The following is a 24764-nucleotide window of genomic DNA, read 5'->3' on the forward strand; positions in this document are numbered from 1 at the left end:
ATCTTCATTTTATGGATAAGGAAATTGAGGCTTAGAGACTTACCTCTAGAAGCTAAACAACATCCATTGAGCTAGATTATCAATGAGTCATCAGGAAAGTAAAAAAAAAAATGTGCTGAAAAAGGTTTTTAAATAGCATATAGTGCTCTAATACAGTGTTCTAAATCAGTGGGTCTCAAATTTAATGTGCATATGAATCACCTGGGGAATCTAGTTAAAATGCATATTAGAATTCTGTAGTACAATTCAGAGTTTCTACATTTATAACAAGCATCTAAATGATGCAATGTTGACTGTAAGCCGACCACAATTTGAGTAGCAAGATTCTAGCCCACTTAACAAATTCTCAGCGATTAGCCTGATTCCTTCTTTATAATGTGTGTTAACAAACAAAATAAAATAAAGGATAATTTAAAAAACCACCAAAACCAGGAAAAAAAAATCCTTACAAAAGAAAAAAAACCTTAATTTATAAGAGCTAGGTCTGGTCAAATCTTTTTTTTTCTCCCCCTGTACCTGCAGCATATGGAAATTCCCAGGCCAGAGACAGAACCCAAGCCACATCTGTGACCCACACCACAGTTGCAGGAATGCTGGATCCTTAACCCACCATGCTGGGCCCAGTATCTAAAATGCTACAGTCAGATTCTTAACCCACTGTGCCACAGCAGGAACTCCCTGATCACATCTTAAAACAAAATCCTTCAGTCATGACAGAGGAAAGATCTTGAAAGATACCTTTTAATTTGGTCCTTCTGGTCAATCCAGGAAAGTTGTATATGTAGATGAGGGGTCTTAGCCGACGGTCAGAGAAAGCCACAACTTCATAAGGAATGTTAGTTGCCATGACACCCACAATTCCATTTATACACTGCAGTACAGTCCTTTTCTTGGTTTCAATGTTAATAAATATTATGAAATTCCCACAAGGGTAGCAAAAGGTGCTATCGTTGACAAAATGAATATTCTGCTTAGGGAATCCTTGCACCCATCTGGGAAAAGATATGTCACCATCAATATAATGTATTTCAAATACTTTTTCCTCTTTTTTTTTTTCTTGAAGCAAACAAAAAATCATCAAAATCTTTGAAACACATGTATTGTCTTTTCACTCCCTTTCTGCTCCAAACAATCTCTAAGATAAAGGAATACATGTACCAGCTGTGAGACCAGTTTGAGTCCAGGTGTTACAGAAACTTAGATGCAGACTGAAAGTTCTATAGGTCTAAACTAAGAGTCTCTTCAGACAGCTTTTCTAGTGAAGCAAAACCTTTGTTCAAACCTGAGAAAATCTCAGAAGGATCTCTGGGGTATTGTATACATAGAAAAGAAAAAGTCAAACAGAGAGAGAAAAGAGCTTGATCCCAATAGAAAACAGGATGCATCCTGGGCCTTTGCTTTATAACTAGTTTTGATTTTAAAAATAAACTGTAAAAAACATCTTTGAATAGGACAGCTTGCTTTGTGGTTGTGAGCCCAGTAGGAAAATTGCTTCTTTACAAAGATGGAACGTGTGTAGCCATATTTTAGATCTAAAACTAGAGATAAATGCAGAAAGTAAAAGGAGTAAGTCAACATGAATGAAAAGGTTAGAACACAAAAGGAACATTTTAAAGTAAGGAGTGTGTGGTGAATGTAAGCTAGATGGAGAGGGAGTCTGGAGTGAGGGGAGACTCTACCTCTATTTAAGTAATAAAATATGCTTAAAGATGGTGGAAAGGGCAAGAGAAGGAAACATCAAGGAATGGAGAGTATAGCCAGGAACAGTGTTGGAGGTAGTGTGGAACAGAGTGCCAGGAACACTCTAGAATGTGTAAGGAAATTAATACCAATTTACATCTGTGCGGCGCTTTATGCTTTTCAAAACCCACTATAGGTGCAAATAAATCCAAAGTCAATGGATTAGAGTTAGAAGGAAGGGATTAATGGCTCTAACTCTGGGGAAGATCACCCAAGACCACTGGGATAGGAGGAGTGCTGTCACTGGGATGGGGGTTGGGAATGTACAGGAAAGGAAAATAGATCACTTAAGGTAACAGCCAGAAAGAAGAGGTAGAAATGAGTGGAGGAGAGAGAGAGTCTGTGTAAGCCGGCGCTAGGTGGAGTCGCAGAATAGTAAGAGGCAGAGGGTGTGGAGTGGAAAGATCTGGAAATGCGGTCACTGAATAAGAGCACTAGGGGAATGGAGAGAAATCAGATAGGAAGCCCGCAGGCAGGCATTGAGAGTTGAAGAAGAGGTCGAATTTGCAGGAGAGAAGGTTTACAGGGAGAGGTGGTAGTTCCGAGGGAGGTATTTCCGCATGAAAAAGTCAGTGCGAGGCGGTGGGCGCCGCACCTCACGGACAGCGACGCGCCGATGGCAACGCTGTGGGATTCGTCTCGCTCCCGGCCTTGCGCCATGGGCAGTGTGTCTCTTGGCGCGGCTGCGGGCAGCAAACGCCAGACCTAGGCCGAGGTCTGCAATGGTTACTCTGCCTCCGCTGTTTACACCGTATCCGGGAGACCGTAACCCCTGCGCCCATTGGCTCTGTCGTTTCAGACAAGCGGATTGGTGGAAGGGCTGACGAATTTCGACCAATGGGAGATCGGGAAATGAGCGATGGGCGGGTCCCGGGTGACGTGCTGGAGTGCCCCACCCCCAGGCAAATAATTACAATATTCAAAAAGAAGAATAGCTGACTAAAATATTGAGTGCTGACCATACCAGACATTGTCCCAAGCGCCGTCCAGGTATTATTTCATTTATATTCAAATCCCTCCTCAGACCCATTTTACAGAAAAGGAAAGCAGGATTAGAGATTTTTCTAAGACTACAAAACTGAGAAGGATTTAAAGACAAGTCTAGTCTAGATCTAGAGCTCCAAGCTTTAATTACTGTATTACATTCTCTATTGTGCGCTCCACTCTTTCAAGGAGGCAGACAGCTTCTGGAAGCAACTAATGGAACGGTCAACAGTTGTCAATTTGCTTCTGCTCTTCCCCTCTCCTATCCTCTCTTGCCCTCTGCTACCTCACCCCTTTCCTTTGTCCCTCCCCTCCAGTCATCTCCTTTTCCCTTCTTTACATCTCTCTTTCCTGTCTTGTCACCTTCTCTTCTTCATTTCATTCACAGATACTTACCAAATACTCCGGTGCATTGTGCTAGTGTTTGGAACAAAATAGAAAACCAGATACAATTCCTTCCTTCATGGAACTTAGAAGTTTCTTGGTGGAGCACCGGGTGGGATGGGGGGTAGACATCCATTCAGAAATGTAGAATCACAGATTGAATTAAGAAGAAAAGGAACATGATATCATGAGGACTTTTGTTGTGGTCTTCTCCTACTTGGATGGGCAGTGTCAGAGCTGGTTTCTGTGTGCATGTGCCATTTTCACTGAGATTTAAAGGATGAGGATTGCCAGTGGGTAGGGGATGGAAAATAGGCAGAGGAAAGTTTGTGTAAAGGTATTAAGGCAGGACAATAGATTGTATGAACTGGGAAGGGCAGTGTGATTGGAGCAGAGGGAGACAGTAGAACATATGCAAGGCTAGAAAAGGTGCCAAAGCCAGGTAAAGGCAACATTAAGAAATCTGGTCTTGGAGTTCCCGTCGTGGTTCAGTGGTTAATGAAACCGACTAGTATTCATGAGAATACGGGTTTGATCCCTGGCCTCCCTCAGTGGGTTAAGGATCCGGTGCTGCCGTGACCTGTAGTGTAGGTCGCAGAAGCGGCTTGGATCCTGAGTTGCTGTGGCTGTGGTGTAGGTAGCAGAAGTGACTCGGATCCTGAGTTGCTATGGCTGTGGTGTAGGCCAGCAGTTACAGCTTCAATTCAACCCCTAGCCTGGGAACTTCCATATGTTGCAGGTGCGGCCCTTAAAAGACAAAAGAGAAAAAAAAAGAAATCTGGTCTTTAGCCCAAGAGCCACACAAAGACATTAACTGGTTTTCAACAGAGTAATGATGTGATCAGATTTATTAAAATCATTCTGGCAGCAGAAGGATTATCAACTGGGTAGGAGAGTAGAAAGAGTAAAAATAGGAAAGTCAGTTAGGAGTTGGTTTCATGGTCCTAACAAGAGAAGCAAAGTGGGGCTGTCAAGCTGAGCACTTCAGGCATTTGGGACTGGATGCGGGGGTGAGTCTCCTACATTGTAGGATGGTTAGAATCATCCCTGCCAGTAGCACCTCCACAGTTGGGACAATCAAAAATGTCTATGGGCATTGTCAAATGTCCCCTGGAGGGGCAAAATAACCCCAGTTGAAAGCCAGTTGAGTCAATGTATTTGAAAAATTGTTTTAATGGTAAAAAAAAAAAAAAATCTATAGAATTTGGTGATGGAGGAGTTCCCACTGTGGTGCATCGGAAAGGAATCCAACTAGGAGCCATGAGGTGGCGGATTTGATCCCTGGTCTCAATCAGTGGGTTAAGGATCTGGTGTTGCCGTGAGCTGTGGTGTAGGTCACAGACGCGGCTTGGATCTAGTGTTATTGTGGCTCTGATGTGGGCTGGCAGCAACAGCTCTGATTAGACCCCTATCCTGGGAACCTCCATATGCCGGGGGTGCAGCCCTATAAAGACAAAAAAGACCAAAAAAAAAAAAAAAGAATTTGATGATGGATTGGTAAAGAAGGGTAAGAGAGAAGAAGACTGAAGGATGCTCCTGGATGTCTGATTATCACAGTCAGAGATGGTCCTGACTTTTGCTGAGATGGGGTGGGGGAAGGAATGGAGCTACATGTTTCTGCCCTGAAGAGTTTCTTTGCTAAAATGTAAGTGCCAAACACAGGTAGTGCTTAGTGCTAAAGGACTGCACAAAACTGGCTGACAAAATCCCACATTCTGAGTCACAGGGAGAAGTGGGTTCAGCAACAGTCAAGATTTCTCCTCTAGTACTTCCTAAGTTCAGGGCAATTTCTGCTGCCACTCTCTCACCAGTTGGCTTCTTTGTGTTACCACCAAGCCCTCCCTACCCTCCACTCCACCCCAACCCCAACATTCCTTTAACTACAACCTGAGAGTTTTAAAAGATATGATGGGGCAAGCCCTGCCACTGCTCCCAAAGTAAATGGTATATAAGAGGATATACCTGGGCTGGAGTCAGCCATGACCCTGGGAAGCTGAATTTGCCCTGTGCTAGAGCAAAGAGGAACTGAAAAAATCAAACTTAAAATGCAATCATGTGGCTACTCCATTGAAACCTTTTTTTGTTTGTTTTTATGAAAACAGAGGTCTCCAGCTGGGTTTCTGGGAAATACATGTGGCTAATATTCAGGAGGAGATGCCCTGACCTCTGCACCATGCAGAACACAGGAAGATGAGTGGCCTTTCATTTTCAGTCTGGAAGGGGAATGGAAAGGTAGAATAAATCAGGAAAATGGGATCTAGTTCTCACTGTGAAGGATTTTCTGATGTTAGAAACAAAATCTAAAACCCACAAACTTTTTCTCTAATCAGTGACCCAAGGAGCAGCCCTGAGCTCCCAAAGGTGATAACCAGTGTGCCATTTTTTGGAAGTGTCTTCCCAAACCCGCCCTACCCCTCTTAACTTCCTCTCTCCTCGCAAATCTCCACAAACCCCACCACCACCACCAGACAAGTTCTGGACAGAATAAGCCTAATCTTCAGCTTGAGGTTTTATTCCTTTGTAGGAGAACTCATCTTGTATTAAAGGCCAAGAAAGAAGTGCTTAAGCTCTTTGAGCCCTAAAACCAAAACCGGTACACAGCCAGCCACAGAACAAAAAAAGGGGAAAAAAAAGCCTACTTTCCACAAAGAAATCATTTCACTCCCAGCTTCTCTCCAAATTACCTGAAAGATAGATTTTCAGTAAATTTTTCACCCATTAACTAGGTTTTCTAGGATCATTTAAACATGAGAAAAATATAAACCATACTGGAAAGTATTTCATTAAGTAGATAAATAACTTCCTGTGATTAGACAATTATTTGCTTTTTGTGAAAGGTAGCAATGTGTACAAGAAAAGCTGGAAAAAGCAAGAAGTGAGCATTGTTTCTCTGGGTAAAAAGATGTAAATAATGAATGTTTTTACATTAAAGGAATAACCAATTGCAGTTTGGAATATCTACTTATTTTCTGGTAATTGACCCCTTTTATCACAGTGATAATAATAAACCACGATTTACTGAGCTCCTACAATATGTTAAGAATGTAACAATATCTGATTCTCTCAATAACCATACTGCAGAGGAAACAGGCTCAGAGATTTAGTTAGTGCAAAGTCAGATTCAAACCTGGGTCCACCTGCCTCTGAATCTGTGTGTCCTGCACAAATTTCCTCTCTGCTCTGCTATACTGATAGCTAATTTGTAGGAAGCTGCTATCTGTACCTGGGATCTTACACACTTAGCACACACATATTATTTTAACCTTATTGCATAGACAGGGAAATTGAATCTCAGAAAAGTTGAGATTATTGCCCAGAGTTTCACAACTTTCAAATGGGTTTGAACTCAGATAGTTTTATTTTTATTTTTGCTTTTTAGGGCCACACCCACGTCATATGGAGGTTCCCAGGCTAGGGGTCTAATCGGAGCTATAGCTGCCAGCCTACACCACAGCCACAGCAACACCAGATCTGAGCCGCATCTGCCACCTACACCACAGCAACGGTAGATCCTTAACCCACTGAGCAAGGCCAGGGATCCAACCCAAAACCTCATGGTTCCTAGTTGGATTCGTTAACCACTGAGCCAGGAGATATCCAGACCTGAAATTTTGAATTGAATGGGGCATTTAATTTGAATTGAGCATTTTTCTTGAAGAAGAAAAATAGGGAATCCTTCATAATTCCCAGGAGCTTAAAAATAAGTCATATGGGAAGAGGTTACATTTTTATGGAGATTCTGGACCGGATATTTAAAATGACTGAAAGTTACTATTTTGTGCGTTTAACCTAACAGATTCAGACTATTTTCTAACTTTGAATATCTTATGTGTATATGGAGCAAAACTTTATGACTCCATTTCTTATTCCAAGTTGTTTACCTTGATCTTGATACAGAAATATGTATACTAGGTTGAAACATGGAAAGAGTTTGTAACTAACCAGCATCCAAGCAAGTAAGACACTAATGATACAGTTTTGGATAATGCTTCAAAGAAGGGGACTGTGAAAGTTAGTTCATAGCATGTAAGGTGGAGGAAGGGGATTGTCAAATCATGCCGATTCCTCATTCCAGGGTAAGAATACAAATAGAGACCGATTAACTGTGGAACTTCAAGGCCCCTTCAAGAAGATAGATCTCAAAGCCTCTGGCCAAGAGATGAATTACCAGACCCTTATCATCACCCCATCCATCTCATAGTAATGCCCCCTCCTCCACCTTGAGCAACCTGGCCTACCCCTTCCTACCCTGTAGTAGGAAAGGTATGTGGCCCACTCCTCACCCCACCCCTATAGGGGCCTTATACACCCCCAACCAACCAGCAAGTGTATTATGAGACCCCTCTTTCCCCAACCAATCAGCAGATCGGCAGGTGTATCATTAGACCTCTCCTCTCTCCCTTGGCCATAAAAACAGATACCACCATACATACCCATGGGGGTGGGGGGTGGGGCTCTCCCTGATTATCAGGAAGTTGTCTTGCTGTGCAATCAGCAGCCTCTCTCATCTCAATAAATTCTTCTTTCTCTTCACCTCATTATGCTGGAAAATTCTTTTTTCTGACCCACATGCATGGACCATGACAATGACCATTGATATCCATCTAGTTGAAATAATAAAGAATTGGTATCAGGCTTCAACAGGTTTCATCTAGAACTACTTGAGCAAATCAATGTAGGCTAAAGAGATTTGTTTTATATTTAAAGCATTCCTCAGCCTCATTTGTTATCATTGCCAATACCACACTAATTCATGTGTGGAACCAAAAATCAGAACCCAAAATCTGGGTTCTGGAACCAAAAATCAGAACCTAAAGAGAAGTAAGAAAATAGTTACTTGATTCTGCTGGGAAAGGATCCTTAGTAGAGAAGCAATACTTTAGTACTCTATGAAAGAAAGGAGTGGACAAATTCATTAATCTTTTCCCTTATCCAAGTTCTTCTGCCACTCAGATCTTCCCCACACTCCCCAAACACTTTCTGCCTCTGATATCAGTAGGAGCACAAAGCACAAACCTCACAGCACTCAAACACAGTAAGTTGTCTTTTGTTTCAAGAGGCAAAAGCAGAGAACTCTGGAGCCAGAGAGGGGTTAGTCATAAAAACCAAGAAGGGCCCAATGCGGCCTTCCCAGGGACAGATCCCCCCATGTCTCCCACCTCTTGTTTGTAGAGAAAGCTTTAGCCTCCTAGGCCTTCCCTGAGTTCCAAAGAGCAAATTTAATAAGAGAAGTGAGAAAATGCAGAAACAAAAAAACAGTCAAACAAGACAAATAATAATTTAGCCATAAGGTCAAGGGCCCTTACTTCCTCCTCAAGAGCTACAGAGAATATCCTGGGCCATATGCTTACCTTGTTTTGCAGACACTAAAATCTCCAGCAGGTGGAAATTAAATTCACTACATGTTGACTACCAGGACTTAGGACTCAGACCTGTTGGAGTCAGAAGTTTGATGACCTTAACTCCCGAAATACTCCCTGTTACCTCACCACTAACCAGTTAGAAGAATATCAAAAAGTTGATCATGCATCCTGGACCTATTCCCTCACACTGTTGTTAAAAATTGTTCCCATTCTCCTTGGTTAGCCTGGCATTAAACACAATCCTTTCCTTTATTACAACCCAGTATCAGTATATTGGCTCTACTGCAGAATAGGAGAGGGGATCCATGTTTGATGTGGTAACAACTGTAGATCATTAGAGCTGCAAGGATGCTGGGGGAATGTTGAGTGCTTTATCCACAGTACAGAGGCATGTGCTCTCTACAGGCGGGGAGGGAGGCAGGAGCACCCCCTGCTATGTCTGTGGGTGGCACCATGTCACATATGTTTTGACAAACTATATACTTAGTGATAAAATAGAAAAAAAGGGTTATTTTAAGAAGCATGATAAAATACATTATTTACAGTGTAACAGAAAGTCAGGAAGTTACCTCTGCAAGTGGTACCTGGATACAGAGGGCTCTGCCATTGGGGCTTCTGAGTTTGCTTGGGGCCTTGAATCCAGGGAAATTTTGCAGAATTGATATATCTATGGTCTCTAACATAAGACTTCATTTAAAGAAATCCAAGGGCTGTTCATGGACAAAAACGGGAATCAATTTTCATTTTGGCACAAATAGCACATAAAATAGCACTTTAGGAGAGCATTAAATAACCAAAATTTGGAAGACCATGGTTTACTATGATTACAAGTTTAGGATTTGAGTTTGAATAACCATATCAAGACTTAAGGTCCTCTTTAAAGGATTCAAGTCTCATCTGCATTAAATTCTCCATTAAAACTTCTCATCAAAGTAAAAGCTTAAAAGCACTAAAATCCATCAGTACATTCTATTTTATATTCTTTCATCCGATGTCCCCTCAATTTCCTTTGCCTTTAGGGTCTTACACGCTCTTTGTGTTCCCTTAGATCAGAGCCAAAGGAACAGTGTTTTCCAAAGACACAAAACCAAACCAAACCATATTCTGTGGCCATAAAGTTTTTACTGACATGACAAGCTTGGAATCAAGTGTTTCATTGTATTCTACAACAAAAATTTGAGTCCATGCCTAGAAAAAGAGGATGAAGTGGTAAAAATATTTGAGTTCAGATTATACTCTTCGGAGTCTATGTGGTTTGGAGAAAAGAGCCCTCAGCCTAAAACTTCATGCTCTTATTTTGTCTCTGCTTCTTTTTAGGTATATAACTGGAAAAGTCGCTGGCCTTCTCTGAAATTTAACTTCATCGTCTATTAAAGTGAACCTGATAATATTTTTTCCTGCCTACCTTCACAGAGCTGTTACGAGGATCAAATGAAATAATGTACATAAAAAGGACTTTATATAAAATGTGCAGTATAGACACATGGTCCTGTTACATAGAAGCAAGGCATTTCCCTCAGCTGTTGAGCCTGGAAGGTGATTTACTTGCACACTGCGAGCATGCATCATGTCCATGCTGGCTACCTGGTCACAAGTCTATGCTAATTTTTTTCCTCTGAGTACTCAGAATACCATTGTAGGCTAATTCTAAGAAGGGAAATATTATCAAGTTCCCATAAATTACTCATTAGCGTAGGTAACACAAGTTTGTATTCTAGAACAATTACTAGTTAGAACATGTTAGTGGTTTGTATAATCTGTTACTAAGCATTTTTTCTAAATCAAAGAACACAGAACAGAAAATTTCACAACGCATCCTACATGGAAAAGGTAAATAATGTTTCAGGTACGTGTGTATATTTGTATTTTTGTACTGGATCATTAAATAAAATGTGTTTTTTCCTTAAAAAAAAAGTAAGTACTTTAGAAGTGATTATGAGGGACACATATTCTATTTCATCAAATCTAAGATAAAACGGTAAGGGGAGAAATCTGCCAATGAAATTACAACAGACTCCTTTCTCATTACTCAGAATTTTTCTTTGATACTTACTGAAAAAGCTCTTTTAAATGCAGACAGATTTTATCATAAAAGAACTGAAACTTATTTAGAAATGTTTATTTTACTCTATACTGCTGTTGTCTAAGTATAAAAAGGGAAATATAACTTATATAAATTAATATATTCCTACAACATCTTTTATTTTTAAAATCCAACTCTTTTGAGGAATTTTTTCAAATCATGCATAGGCATTCTTTCCCCTTACTACCTCTGCCACAGCATTGTCCTCTGTGCTATCAAGAACATTTCATTTAATAATGTAGCAAGAATGCTCTCTTGTTATCTCTGGGATTTTCTTCCAAGCCACAGACATCCTCCATGCAAGTTCAAGCACAAGCAATAACACCTACGTCAAGCTGCACCCAGCCTACAGTGATTTTAAGATACAGCCAGTTCTCAGAGGTGTTCAAAAGTGAAGAAATGTACATTTTAGGATCAATGAAATATGGTAATGGTTAGAGATCAGACTCTGGTGTCAGTTCAGAGTTGAAAAACCAGCACCACCATTTCAAAGTTTGAGGCTCTTGAGAAAGTCACTTAATTTCCATGCCTCAGTCCATGGTAATAGTAACAGTATGTCTTATCTAATTCTTAGGATTGTTGTGAGGATTAGATATTTTTCATGTAGAACTCTTAGCGGGTACCTGGCGGGAAGTATGCATTCAATAGATGGGATTGTCCTCTATGTGCTGTTTTACCACATTTTCATTTAGCAATATATCTAGAACACATTTCTGCATCAGTATATACAGATCTACTCCAACCCTTTGAACAGTAGTTAGGCTTTTTTTTTTTCCCCTGTTCCTTTAAAAATCAGTTTCTCTATGAGTCCTGTTTGGCTCAGCAGACACAAACCCAACTAGTGTCCATGAGGATGAGGCTTTGATCCCTTGCCTCGCTCAGTGGGTTAAGGATCCAGCATTGCTGTGAGCTGTGTTGTAGGTCGCAGACACGGCTTGGATCTGGTGTTACTGTGGCTGTGGCACAGGCCAGCAGCTACAGCTCCAATTCCACCCCTAGCCTGGGAACTTCCATATGCCATACAAAACAAAAAATATACCCCCAAAAAATCAGTTTCTCTAGGTTTTATTTTTTTCAACTACAACACATAGTAAAACTCAGATTGTATAGAAAGGTTTTCAAATGACAGTGGTCTCCACCACATTTCTTCTCACTTTATCTTTTTCCATCTTGATTCCATTGTCCAGAGCCACCTTCCAGTTTAAGAAACAGAACAAAAGTAGCAACCCTCCCTCCCATCTACTCTGCTACATACCCTCTTTTTTCCTCTCTTCCTTCTCCCAGGGCTAACCACTCTCCTGAACTCTCTTTACTACTCCTTGCTAATCAATTCTACCACATATGCATGTCCCATAATAAATACGCTTTTTTATTTTGTATGTTTTTAAAGTTAACATATATAACATATATATTATTTTGTGACTCAATCCTATGTTTTTAAGATGCACTTATGTTGATAGCTGTAGATGTAGCTTACTAGTTTTTATTGCTGTATAGTTGTCCATTATGTGAATATACCACAGTGTATTCATCCATTCTGCTCTTAATGCACAATGCACTTTTAACAGTCCCCTGTTTTTTGTTTTTAAATTCTTTTCTTTTTGGCCACACCTGAAGCATGTGGAAATTCCTGGGCCAGGACTGAACTCCAGCCACAGTAGTGACAATGCTGGATCCTTAACCCACAGAGCCACTAGGGAACGCCAAAGCTCTTTTCTTCTCTCTCTCTTTTTTTTTTTTCCTTTTTACGGCCGCATCTGTGGCATATGGAAGTTCCCAGGCCAGAGGGTGAATCACAGCTGCAGTTGCTGCACACCATAGCCATAGCAATGCCAGATCCAAGCCCCATCTGTGACCTATGTCAAAACTTGTGGCAACCCTGGATCCTTAACCCACTGAAAGAGGCCAGGGATTGAACCTGCATCCTCATGGATACTAGTTGGATTCTTAACCTGCTGAGCCACAATGGGAACTCCATCCAAAGCTCTTTTCTTTTTTTTTTTTTTTTTTTTTTTTTTTTTTTTTTTTTTTTTTTTTTTTTTAATTTTATTTTCCCACTGTACAGCAAGGGGGTCAGGTTATCCTTACATGTATACATTACAATTACAGTTTTTCCCCCACCATTTCTTCTGTTGCAACATGAGTATCTAGACATAGTTCTCAATGCTATTCAGCGGGATCTCCTTGTAAATCTATTCTACGTTGTGACTGATAAGCCCAAGCTCCCAATCCCTCCCACTCCCTCCCCCTCCCATCAGGCAACCACAAGTCTCTTCTCCCAAGTCCATGATTGATTTTCTTTTCTGAGGAGATGTTCATTTGTGCTGGATATTAGATTCCAGTTATAAGTGATGTCATATGGTATTTGTCTTTGTCTTTCTGGCTCATTTCACTCAGTATGAGATTCTCTAGTTCCATCCATGTTGCTGCAAATGGCATGATGTCATCCTTTTTTATGGCTGAGTAGTATTCCATCGTGTATATATACCACATCTTCCGAATCCAATCCTCTGTCGATGGACATTTGGATTGTTTCCATGTCCTGGCTATTGTGAATAGTGCTGCAATGAACATGCGGGTGCATGTGTCTCTTTTAAGTAGACAAAGCTCTTTTCTTAATGGGACTATTCACTCTTATGAGGCTTCATATCGTGGGGATTAAAATTTTTTTCATTTGTTATCGCTTTGGGCCCTACTATTCACTCCCTCATTCAGCTAATATGGTTGCATAGAATATTTTTGAAGAAGGCTGTTCCTCTCTGCTATGGGTTATCATAGACTGTTAATTTTTAAAGAAACATTCATATTCTTATGATAAGGGCCCCTAATTTTTTAAGAGCTTTTAAAAATAATTAACTAAAATAATAACAATGAAACACTGCATGTGACTTTCAATATTCCTAACTTACTCTATAAAATACCTTATTAATATAAATTTCTTTCAAATTACAAAGTATATAATTATTCAAATTACATACTTGAAAATTCACAGAAGACTGTTGTATCAAGCGGGTATATATGGTCTGTAAAGACAGGTGGTACTTAGAAGGAAGAAAACTATCACAAGGCCCTCTTTGGAGTTCCCGTCATGGCTCAGTGGTTAACCAACCCGACTAGTATCCATGAGGATGAGGGTTCAATCCCTGGCCTCAATCAGTGGGTAAAGGATCCGGCCTTGCTATGAGCTGTGGTGTAGTAGCTCGTAGACGTGGCTGGGATCCCATGTTGCTGTGGCTGTGGTGTAGGCCAGTGGCTTCAGCTGCAATTCAGCCCCTAACTTGGGAATCACCATATGCCATGAGTGTGGCCTTAAAGAGACAAAGGCCTCTCCCCCTGCCCAAAAAAAGTGAGGTTCTCTTTAACTACCAAAAACAGTTGAGTTTAGCTCCCTCAGGTCAATTACTGACAACTACAGCTGCAAAAATGTGAAATACTGTGCGCTTTACCTGTAGCTAACAGCAGTGTGTATCCAGATGTTCACATATGATGCACACAATCACAAAGGCCTTGGAGCTGATCCACTGTGATGCAGAGCAGTACTGCAGAGCAATGGTTTCCTGGGACAGTACATTTTCTGGGGGGAGGGACACCCCTTGGCACACGGAGTTCCTGTCTTGGTCCAGGGATCAGATTCAAGCTGCAACTGCAATGTTGGATTCTTTTAACCCACTGTGCTGGGCGGGGATCAAACCTGCATCCCTGCACTGCAGAAATACTACCCACCCCACAATGGGAACTCCCTGGGACAATATCTTTTGTTTCCAATTTTTTTCTTTGAGGAATTAAATTTTACTTTATTGATGAATTGGATCTTTCTTATCATTACAACAAAATGTTACCCATTTCATACTAATTTGGGGGTAGGCAACTTCAAATAAAAGTTCTCAAATACTCTACATGTGGAATCTTTAGTTTGGCCAGTCAGAAGTTTTGCCTGGCCAAGTATAATTTACAGGGTTCATTTGCATGATATAATTAATGTGCCAAAGACTTTCTAAAAAGTTAATTTTCTAAAAAAGAGTTAAGGTGTTCCCATCATGTCTCAGCAGAAATGAATCTGACTAGCATCCATGAGGGTGCAGGTTCACTCCTTGGCCTCACTCAGTGGGTTAAGGTTCCGGTGTTGCTGTGAACTATGGTGTAGGTCACAGACACGGCTGGTATCTGGAGTTGCTGTGGCTATGGTGTAGGCCAGCAGCTGTAGCTCTGATCCAAACCCTGGCCTGGGAACCTCCGTATGCTGTGGGTTTGACCCTAAAAAGCAAATAAAATAAAAAAGAGTTAAGAGTTAAGCAGAGTTCCCTGGTGGCTCAGAGGTTAAGGATTCTGCATTGTTACTGCAGTGGCTCCAGTTTGATCCCTGGCCTGGGAACTGCTGCATGCCAGACCCATGTTTTAGCAAAAATATGGTCTAATTTTTTCATTTAGCATCTATAATAATATTTACTTAACACTTATTCTGTACCAAGAACTGTACTGTTTCCTATTTATTAATTTAATCTTTCTTCAAACTCTATAAAAGAAGCATTAAATTTTGACCACTCCATTTCACAGATGAGGTAATTGAAACACACCTTTTTGTGTGGAACTTGCCCACATTCACACAAAAAGTTGCTATTATAAATCATATGGTTTCATAATAAACTCATATGTTGAATTTTGAATTCATAGATACATATGTTGAAGCCCTAACCCCCAGTATGTCACAGAATGTGATCTTATTTGGAAACATATTCACTGCAGTTGTAATTAGTTAAATTAGGGTGGGTGGGTCTCTAATCCAACATAACAGGTGCCTCTATAAAGAGGGGAAATTTGGACATGAACATGCATACAAGGAGAAGGCCATGTGAAGACGAAGGTAGAAATGGGATAATGCTTCTGCACTCCAAGTAATGCCAGAGTTTGCAAGCAAACCACCAAAAGCTGGGGGAGAGGCATGGAACAGATTCCCCCTCACAGTCTTCAGAAGGAACCGACCCTGCTGACACCTTGATCTGGGACTTCCAGCCTCTAGTACTGTGAGAATAAATCTCTACTACCTAAGCCACTCTGTTTGTGGTACTGGAGTGGGCAAAATATTACAGGAATGGAGTTAGGATCAGACCCAGGCAGTAAGACTCCAAGATGGTTTTGCTTATCACCTCACTCTGCCTCTCCCATAACAGAACAAATCAGAACAGAAATACCACCTCTTCCCACCCCCAAACTGGCACAGGAGCTACCAGCTTGCAAATCTATGCAAACAAAACATTGACTACCCTTTTCCAATGTCTGTACCATGTGCCCTGGAATCCCCCTTTCCTAACCCTTAAATTAAGAGGAGCAGATTGAGCCAGATGCCCTGGCCAGATATTTTTCACAGATCTGCAGACTAAACTCAATAACCCAGCTGCCTGACTCTGAGCATATGCCCCTGCTAGGGCTTCAAATGCTCCATATATAATAGCTGTTTTTTTGTTTGTTTTTGTTTTTAAGCAGGGGGTACTGGAGACCACCATTAGTAAGGGCTCTGAAGACTTCCAGGTTCTTTTGTCCGTTTTGACACGGGAGCACCTCATGGCCAGCATAATGAACTTTGTGGCAGCATGATAAACTTTGAACACGAGCGGTATTTTAAGTCTTATCCCCTCCCCGCCAAACCAGGTCAGATGCCAAGGGGGATGGGCCTCTGGCATTGATCGCTCTCTAAGCACGCAGGCTGTGGTGGCAGTGCCTTGCTTCTCCCAGTGGGTGGGAAATCAAGGCCGGACAAGGGGCCGGTCGCCCACCAGGCTTCTACTTATGGGTTTGCTTTCTGCTTGCTCCCTGGCAGACCTCTCCGAACTGGTGGCCGCCCTGGGCTGGCACTTCTGGGAGACTTAGGGAGGGAGAAAAGGAGCCAGGGAGGGAGGGGCGGCCTACTTCCTAGATAGCCTGCAAACCAGGGTGGGAGCTCTTCCCCTGCTGCACCAAGAAGTCTGGAGGATCAGCCAGGAGCCTGGGGAAGGGTGAGGCCAACCTCCCGCGATCCGAGGAAAAATCTGAGCGACCCTCGGCCACGTGTCCAGGAGCAGCTGTCTGGAGCCAAGCCGCCCGGGAGGGCCCCCACCCCGGGGGAACCAGCCGAGGCAGTAGCGAGCAAGAGGGAACGCTGGGCGGCCGGTTCCGCGACCGCGGGAGCCTTCGGGTCCCACCTGCTCTCTGGGCTGTAACCGCCTTCTCTTCTCCCCAACAGGAAGTGCGCCCCCGGGACCGGTCCCGAGGGCCTAACCCGTGTCTACAGTGTGAGGTTCTGTCCTTTCACCAAGAGGACGCTCCTGGTCCTCAACGCCAAGGGAATTCGGTGAGGGGGCCGCTCCCCTATCAGGCCAAGAACCAGCTGCTACAGGCGGCGCGAGTGGGAATCCTGAAAAGGGTCCCCGCTGCTTCCTTTACTGCAAAATACACAATGCTCAGCCTTTTGGGGAGACATAGTAACTTATGGACCCTATCCTCGCGTGGTGGGGAATGCCACAGGCTCCACCAGCCTATGACGCCCCATTTAGATTAACTATTTCATGGATCCCAAAAGCTGGGGCTCCAATAATAACGTTAGTGATGTGCAGAGATCACTGGAACGGTAATCACAGGCAGCAGCCCTTTTAGCTCTGGTAGATCCTGGTTACTGGTGTATTGCACTTTCCCTTTCCCCCACTTCATTCATGTCCTGCTTATCGGATATTATTTGCTGATATTCTGGGGATAGAGTCCCTTCTCCAATAGTGGGTAATTTATCTCAGTCCAGAGTCCAGACCTCCACACACCACCGGACATAGTGCTGACCTAACTGTACAGTGCATGTTCCTATGGGATTTGGGTTGTTGGTTGAGTTAAATAAAGTGTCTATACCTAAAAATTCAGACTTTGGGGAAGCCTTATTGAAATTAGGATGGTTATTGACATAAGAGTTATCTTCAGGAAATATGAAAGTCACTGGGATTTTCTCAGAGCTGAATATCCACCGGAACCACCTCCCTCCCAATGATCTTTAGATGTCTGTGATGTGAAAGTTTAAAACATAGCCCCTGTTCTTAAGAAGTTTTCCGTCTATGGCTTAGAGTTTACAAACTAATTTTAGTCTTCTGGGGGAGAATTAGGCAACTCTTTCCCCTGAGAGAAAAGTAAGTTACATTCTTAAAAGAAATTATTTTGGATTAGCTATCTCTTTAGTAAGATTTGCTTCTTATTTTGGATGAAACTGATTTTGAACACAATAGCAAAACACTCAACATTTAGTAACATTTATCTAAAACATTATTTTAGCCAAGTATTTTAATATATCCTTAGTCATAATTATTTTTATTGAAATTAAGAGAAATCCAATTTAACTGTATTGGAAAAATACATATCTTGTGTTCATATAACTGAAAAGTCCTGGAGCAAGCCACAACTGTATTCTGGGGCACAAAGTCTTGGGTTAGTGCCTTTCTGGACGTCTAGATTGAAAACTCTACGTTATTTACTAGGAAAATTTTCCAAAGGAAAGCTAATATTAATGTACAAGTGTGTGTATGGGGGTAAGGAGTGGTAACAGCTGCAAGGTAGTGTAAACAGAGGTCTACTATGTTCATGGATTAGTTTTGCATCCCAATAGATTTTCGTGCCAGTACTAGAATTTACCACATGATTAACAAAGCATGGTTTTCTCTAAAGACACATCTTCCAACTTGTTCGGCAGGTATGTTGACTTGTTGGCTCACAATGCCAGGTTACTAAGATGCATGTGTGTGCTAACCTTCTTTATTACAAAAGCCCAGTATTTACCTTTCTGTTTCACAGTATAAATTTTCAGAAATGTTGATAATTCCTTGGCAAGGAGACTTATTTTTCTTGCAGTGGCTTGTATCTGACTGTTTAGTGGTCTGTTAGCACATGAACATTTGAATACACACATACAGATGCCAGTGTTCAATGGGGCTATTCCTCTGTATCCATGGTGGGAGGTCTGCATATTTAAATCTTCAAGGTAAGTGCTATTCTAGCTACTAAGATGGATGGGGAAATAGGAAACAAAAGCTGCTGGTGTGTATCATTTTTGAGTAAATAATGTTCTATTGAACACTTATCAGCTTTGACAATGATACGAACCTGGCTTTAATGATTATATGAAACTTTCCTTTCTCTTATTTCCCCTAAAATCTCTGAGGCAAGATAAGAATTAGATATAAAAACCATCTTAATACAGGCTGGACTTCACTTGTTTTCTTCTTTATGGGTTTAACTTAAGTGACTTACCCATGTATCATTTTTTTTTTTAAATATCAACTAATGGAGATTTAATCGGAAAGTTTATTTCATGGAAGCATTTTTTTGATTCTCTTAATATTCTGGTAAGAAGTGAGGAACTTTCATTCAAATTAGCAAAAGGAATTGAATATTATCATGTTGATTCTCATATAGTGGGGTATGGACACAATTCAATTAGTTGCCTTATAAAATATACAGTTAAAATACCTCTTAGCCCCACATGGAGTATCTTATTGACAATCTTAAAGCATTTCCACCTATTTATTTGACAAATATGTACTGAGTATCTATCTGAAACTGCTTATATTTCTTCGTAGCATTTAAACCTATTTAAAATTTTGCTCATTTACATGTTTGCTTATGAATATGACCTAGACTCTCAAAATCGATGCTTTCATGGAACTTACATTGTAGGGAGGTGACATAATAAGCATGCAATTAAAGAAGCAAAGTAATTTCAGATACATATTATCAGGTCAATGAAGAAAGTATTACAAAGAGTGAAAAAGAGGTCAGTACGGCCAGATGGTAATGATGAGAGGGACTGATAGGAAACAGATTGACAGATAAGCAAAGGACAGGTCAAATGGCATGGAAAGAGGTTTAGAGTTCATCCTCATTGCAATGAGGAGCAGCTGAGGGCTTGTAAGCAAGCAGGAGGGTCACTGATCCAGTTTTGATCCAGTGCATGGAGGATGGACTGTAAGGAGGCCACTGTGGAAGCAGAGGGACCAGGGGGACTACTGTAGAGGTCCAGGTGCCAGATAATGTCCTAGACAAGGTGGCAGTGTTAAAGCTGAGAATCAGATAAAGCCAGAATGTGATCTGGAGGTCTAGCTGACAGGTCTTGATGACCCATCTGATTTCAGGAAGACGGGACAGAGGGAAGGAATCAAGGCTGAGCTGACTCCTGAATTTGGGGTCTGATCAGATAGATAAGTGGGTGGTGGAACCAGTGAAGCTTCCTTCAGGAGTACAAAAGGAATGTTACTCTCTTGACTGTCTTCTATGTGTCTTTCAGGCATCAAGTCATCAACATCAACCTGAAAAATAAGCCTGAGTGGTTCTTCCAGAAGAATCCCTCAGGTCTGGTGCCAGTTCTGGAAAACAGTCAGGGTCAACTGATCTATGAATCTGCCATCACTTGTGAGTACCTGGATGAAGCATATCCAGGGAAGAAGCTGTTGCCAGATGACCCCTATGAGAAAGCTTGCCAAAAGATGGTCTTTGAGTTGTCTTCTAAGGTGTGTGTGTAAGACATTTCAGCTCCCATTTGAAACACCTTTGGTTGTGAAGCTAAATCAGTGTTGTCACTCATGGTTCAATGATTTGGGAGTAGCAAACCAATAGGGTGATGCTCTTGTCAGCTCTGCCATGTGCTGCAAGCCCTTTCATGGTCTGGATCCTGTTTACCTCTCCAAAGGTATGCCTCTTCCCTCTTCTGACCCGGTGTATTCCTGCCACGCTGAATGTTTTTCTTTTTTCCAAACTTGCCACCTTCTTCTCAACTCTTGCTGGAATGTTCCTCCCCTTCTCACCTTAAGTTTGTTTTTGAAGGCTGTGAATCTGACCACGCTTTCAAATGAGAGGACTGGTATAGTTAGCCTCACACTGATAAACTAAGAACTTACTCTCTACCTAGGTGCCTCCTTTGCTACTAAGCTTTCTTAGAAAGCAAAATAAAGACTGCTCTGGCCTAAAAGAAGAATTGGGTAAAGGATTCAGCAAGCTAGAGGAGGTATTCAAGCCCTTCTCCCTGCTTTCATTTGAGTGACACATTGTATCCACCCTTTTGTTCTACTCTTTTCCTCATACTCCCATCTCCAAAACTGCTTTATGGCAATTAATAATAATATTAGTTAGAAAATTTTAGTTTACAATGGATAGCTATAAGCTGTTGTGTTTAAGATATAACCTAAAACACCTAAAAATGTCTTGTCATTGGTTTGCTTTTAAAACTTTGTGATATACTGACACTGAAATATCAAGGGAGGAGTTCCTGTTGTAGTACAGCAGAAACGAATCCGACTAAGAGCCATGACGTTGAGGGTCTGATCCCCAGCCTCGCTCAGTGGGTTAAGGATCTGGCATTGCCGTATGCTGTGGTGTAGATCGCAGATGCAGCTTGGATCCTGCGTTTCTATGGCCATGGTGTAGACCGGCAGCAGTAGCTCTGATTTGACCTCCAGCCTGGGAACTTCCATATGCCACAGGTATGGCCCTAAAAAGTGAAAAGAAAAAAAAGAAAATCAAGGGAAATTTTTACCCTGTTTCCAAAATTTGCCAGCCTTTTACATTCCTCCATGCTTGTTTGTTTTCAGTCCTTGAGCATATTTAAATTAACATAACTATAACAGGGCATAAATCATTGTGTTCTTTTTTCCACTTAATGTTATATAATAAATATTTCCCATAACAAGGTGATGCCATGAATCAGATAGACACATGTGGAAGCCCAGGTATGTTTTTACCTGCTTTGGGAGAGAGCTGCAGTTTTGACCTTTATATAGAATCTTCCACTGGCCTTGAGACATTCCATTCACAGTCAGCCTTAGGTTTTTACTGAGGGAAGTCATAGTTCCTGTCTTAAATGGGTATGCATACTAACATTTTATCAGTAACTATGAAGTTTGCTATGGATTTTTTTCAGAAAAGTTTTTTGTTTTTTGTTTTTGTTTTTGCATTAAGAAAGTTCTGTTACTAGAGTTCCTGTCATGACTCAGCGGAAACAAACCTGAGTAGTATCCATGAGGATGCAGGTTCGATCCCTGGCCTTGCTCAGTGGGTTAAGGATCCAGCATCGCCATAAGCTGTGGTGTAGTTTGCAGATGCGGCTGGTATCTGGTGTTGCTGTGGCTGTGGTGTAGCTACCTGGTGTAGGCTACAGCTCTGATTTGACCCTTAGTCTTGGAACCTCCATATGCTGTGGGTGTGGCCCTAAAAAAACAAAAGTCACACACACACACACACACACACACACACACAAAAGAAAGTTCTATTACTAATTTGCTTATTTTTTTTAAGTCAAGAATGACTGATTTTAGTGAATGTCTTGTTTGCTTCTATTACATCTTTTGAAATGTTCATAGAATTGTTTCCATTTAATCTGCAGAGTATAAGTGGCATTGACAGATTTTTCTTGTCTTGAACCATGCTAGCTAGCATAACTGGGATAAAAGCTACTTGTTTTCAATGGATTTTCATTAACTAGAATTAGTTAATATTTAACAGGTTTTTGTACATTTGTTCATAAAGGAGATGGTTTTGTTCTTATAGTATCTTTATTTGGTTTTTATATCAAGGATATCTAACCACATAAAATGAGTTGGTTTATTTTCTCTGGATTTCTAAGCCCTGAACACATTTGATAAGGTTTGGCTGTTTCTATAAAACATTTGAATCCAGTGTCTTTTATGAGGCTAGAGTTTTCATTAGTAGTTCAACTTTTTAAATAACAATTGATTTTGTGAGGTTTATATTTCTTCTTGAATCAATTTCGGTTATTAGCATTTTTCTTGAAAAGTATCCATTTCATCTAAGTTTTCATATATATGGGCATGAAGATGATCATGTTTCCTGATTTCAAAAAAATCCCTATATCCAACTACAGTTGACCCTGAACAGTGTGGGAGTTAGGGATGTTGATCCCCTGAGCAATAGAAAGTCCACATACTACCAGCTAAATTTGGAGTTCCCTGGGGGGACACATAACATTTTCCCATCTAAGTTCATAGACTCCATGTTAAGGACTCATGCTTTAAAGTGAACAGTACTGTTTCTATGTTTCAAGCTGCTGATAGGGTATTTCCTGCTGACTAAAACTATCATACTTTTATTTTTGCATAATATAATAACAAGGCACTACAGTTTAAGGACATATCCAAAAAAATATTTGTTCGCTGTACAATTCTGAGTGCCTAATTATTGCAAGGCACTGTGCTAGCAGTATGGGAGATAGAAAGTAAGATGTGGTCCATACGCTTCAGATGATTAATTTGGTAACAGACCAAAAACAAATGCTTGGGTAGATATAAACGATCTGTCTACAATGCAGGATGTTACAATGCAGGGACCTGAGAAAAACTATGGATGTTTTATAAAATGGTTTGGTGTTTATTAGTCAGATAATATTCTCAGTTCTTCTCCTTGCAAAACCATAATTACCAATTCATTTAAATTTTCAAAAATATACTATTTGTGCTTGGTTTTCAAAGAATGTTATTTGGCATCTGCCTAATAGTTAATAGTTATTTCCATGTATTATAAGTAAATTTTTTATTAAAGTATTATATGCAGAGATTTACCCAAAGCATAAGAGTACAGCTTGATAAATTTTTACAAAATGAACAGGGCCATGAAACTAGTACCCATATCAAGACATAGAATATTAGTTTTGGCTGATTTTGGGGGCGGGAGCTGCACCCATGACATGTGGAAGTTCCTAGACCAGGGATCCAACATGCACCATAGCAGTCACTGGAGCTGCTGCGGTGAAAATGCCAGATCCTTAACCCACTGCACAAGAGAACTCCTAGTTTTGTATAGTTTTATACCTTATACAAAAGGAATCATATAATGTGCACTCTTTTGGATCTATCTTGTTTCATGCAGCTATAGGTTTGTGAGGATCATCTATGTTATGTACAGTTCATTCCTATTCTTTTTATAGTGTTCCAACATATAACTATTGCCCAGTTTATCCATTTTACTCCTTCCTGATGGACAGTAAACATTTCCCTCTTTGGGTTATTACAAATAGTGCTGCAATGAACATTCTTATATCTATTTTCTGTGAATATATGTGCACATTTCTGAGGAGTATATTTACTGGGTTAAGGGTATGCATGCACTCAGCTTTAGTAGATACAGTTAAAATAAGGTTGTACCAATTTAAATTCCTATCAACAGTGGTTCTACACTCTTATCTACTTTGTCTTGTTCATTTTAGCCATTCTGGTGGTTGTGAAGTGGAATGACATTTTGTTTCTAAATTGCCTTTTCCTGATGACTAATGAAGCTGAGAACCTTTTCAAATGGATGGATTCAGACCTCCTCTTTTTTGAAGTTCAAGTCTTGCCAATTTTCTGATGGCCTGTTTGCCTTTTTCTTATTTGATTTTGATGAGTTCTTCTCTATATTCTGAATACCAATCCTTTGTTGGAATATCTGTTACGAATATCTTGTACTCTGAAGTTTGTTTGATGTTTCTCCATTTTCCAGTTTTTATTGTGTTGTTTTGCTTCATCACAAACTAAAAAATTCTAAAGCTTAAACTAATCAGATAAAAAGCCAACTTGTACCTGTCCGGATAAAAGATCCTACTTTCGCTTGCTTAACTTGCCTTCATCGTTTCTGATGATCAATCTTACCAGATGCACAAATAAGAAGTATTCTTATGCTGTTTAATGTTCAGGTTCTGACCAAAAAGAAGACAACATACTTTGGTGGAAGTTCTCTCTCTATGATTGATTACCTCATCTGGCCCTGGTTTGAAAGGCTGGAAGCCCTGGAGTTAAATGAGTAAGACATTTGAATACCTTGTGCATAAATTAGGACAATGACAACTGGAATAGTATATATTGACCTCTTTTATAAACAGTAACTAAAATGCCTCATTCACCTGGCTTGAATGGGAACAAGCAGACAGGAGGGGTCTTGGACTTTCCAGGGCATGCCATCCACCTGGCCTCACCATTCTTCCCCCATCCCTGGGGGTGGGGAATTCTGTGCCATGTGGTAACATGTTTTAAAATCAATTTAGTCCTTCCCTCCTGGTTAAAAATCCTTAAGGATGTACATTTTTATAAAGATGTTATGCAGGACTGTGTGCCTAATGCCAAGACCCATTTATCAGCAAGAGTCCTGCACTCTTGTTCAAACTCCATGTTTTGAAGTTTGGCAGCTACCTTGGCTTACTCCCACTCTTTAGAGCTCAGAGCTAT

At 40.8% G+C, this 24764-nt stretch overlaps 1 protein-coding gene and 1 pseudogene across 4 annotated transcripts in view; one reads left to right on the forward strand and one right to left on the reverse strand.

Annotated features, from left to right (window-relative positions):
* Positions 1–24764, reverse strand: part of CFAP43 (cilia and flagella associated protein 43) — a 128265-nt gene that overhangs the window by 97827 nt on the left and 5674 nt on the right. For 2 of the 3 annotated variants that reach the window (XM_013983708.3, XM_021072818.2), the window contains exons 1-2: positions 2336–2473; positions 739–992 (exon numbers count right to left, since the gene is read on the reverse strand). In XM_013983708.3, coding sequence (XP_013839162.2) covers positions 739–992; positions 2336–2400 — 319 coding nt within the window. In that variant the 5' untranslated portion in view covers positions 2401–2473. Of the gene's footprint in view, positions 1–738; positions 993–2335; positions 2474–7541; positions 7713–9040; positions 9182–24764 lie in introns of those variants that run through there. The other variant, XM_084995350.1, reaches the window with a different exon arrangement.
* LOC100623931 (glutathione S-transferase omega-1-like) lies at positions 16143–24363 on the forward strand (annotated as a pseudogene). The gene is made up of 6 exons (XR_014828238.1): positions 16143–16200; positions 16482–16544; positions 16772–16879; positions 19844–20066; positions 20465–20560; positions 24236–24363. The product of XR_014828238.1 is annotated as a glutathione S-transferase omega-1-like (transcript).

Source organism: Sus scrofa, chromosome 14 (assembly GCF_054392235.1).
Source record: "Sus scrofa isolate SSC_HxYL_T2T_F1_AM1 chromosome 14, Sscrofa_HxYL_maternal_Yorkshire_Landrace_v2.0, whole genome shotgun sequence".
NCBI lineage: Eukaryota > Metazoa > Chordata > Mammalia > Artiodactyla > Suidae > Sus > Sus scrofa.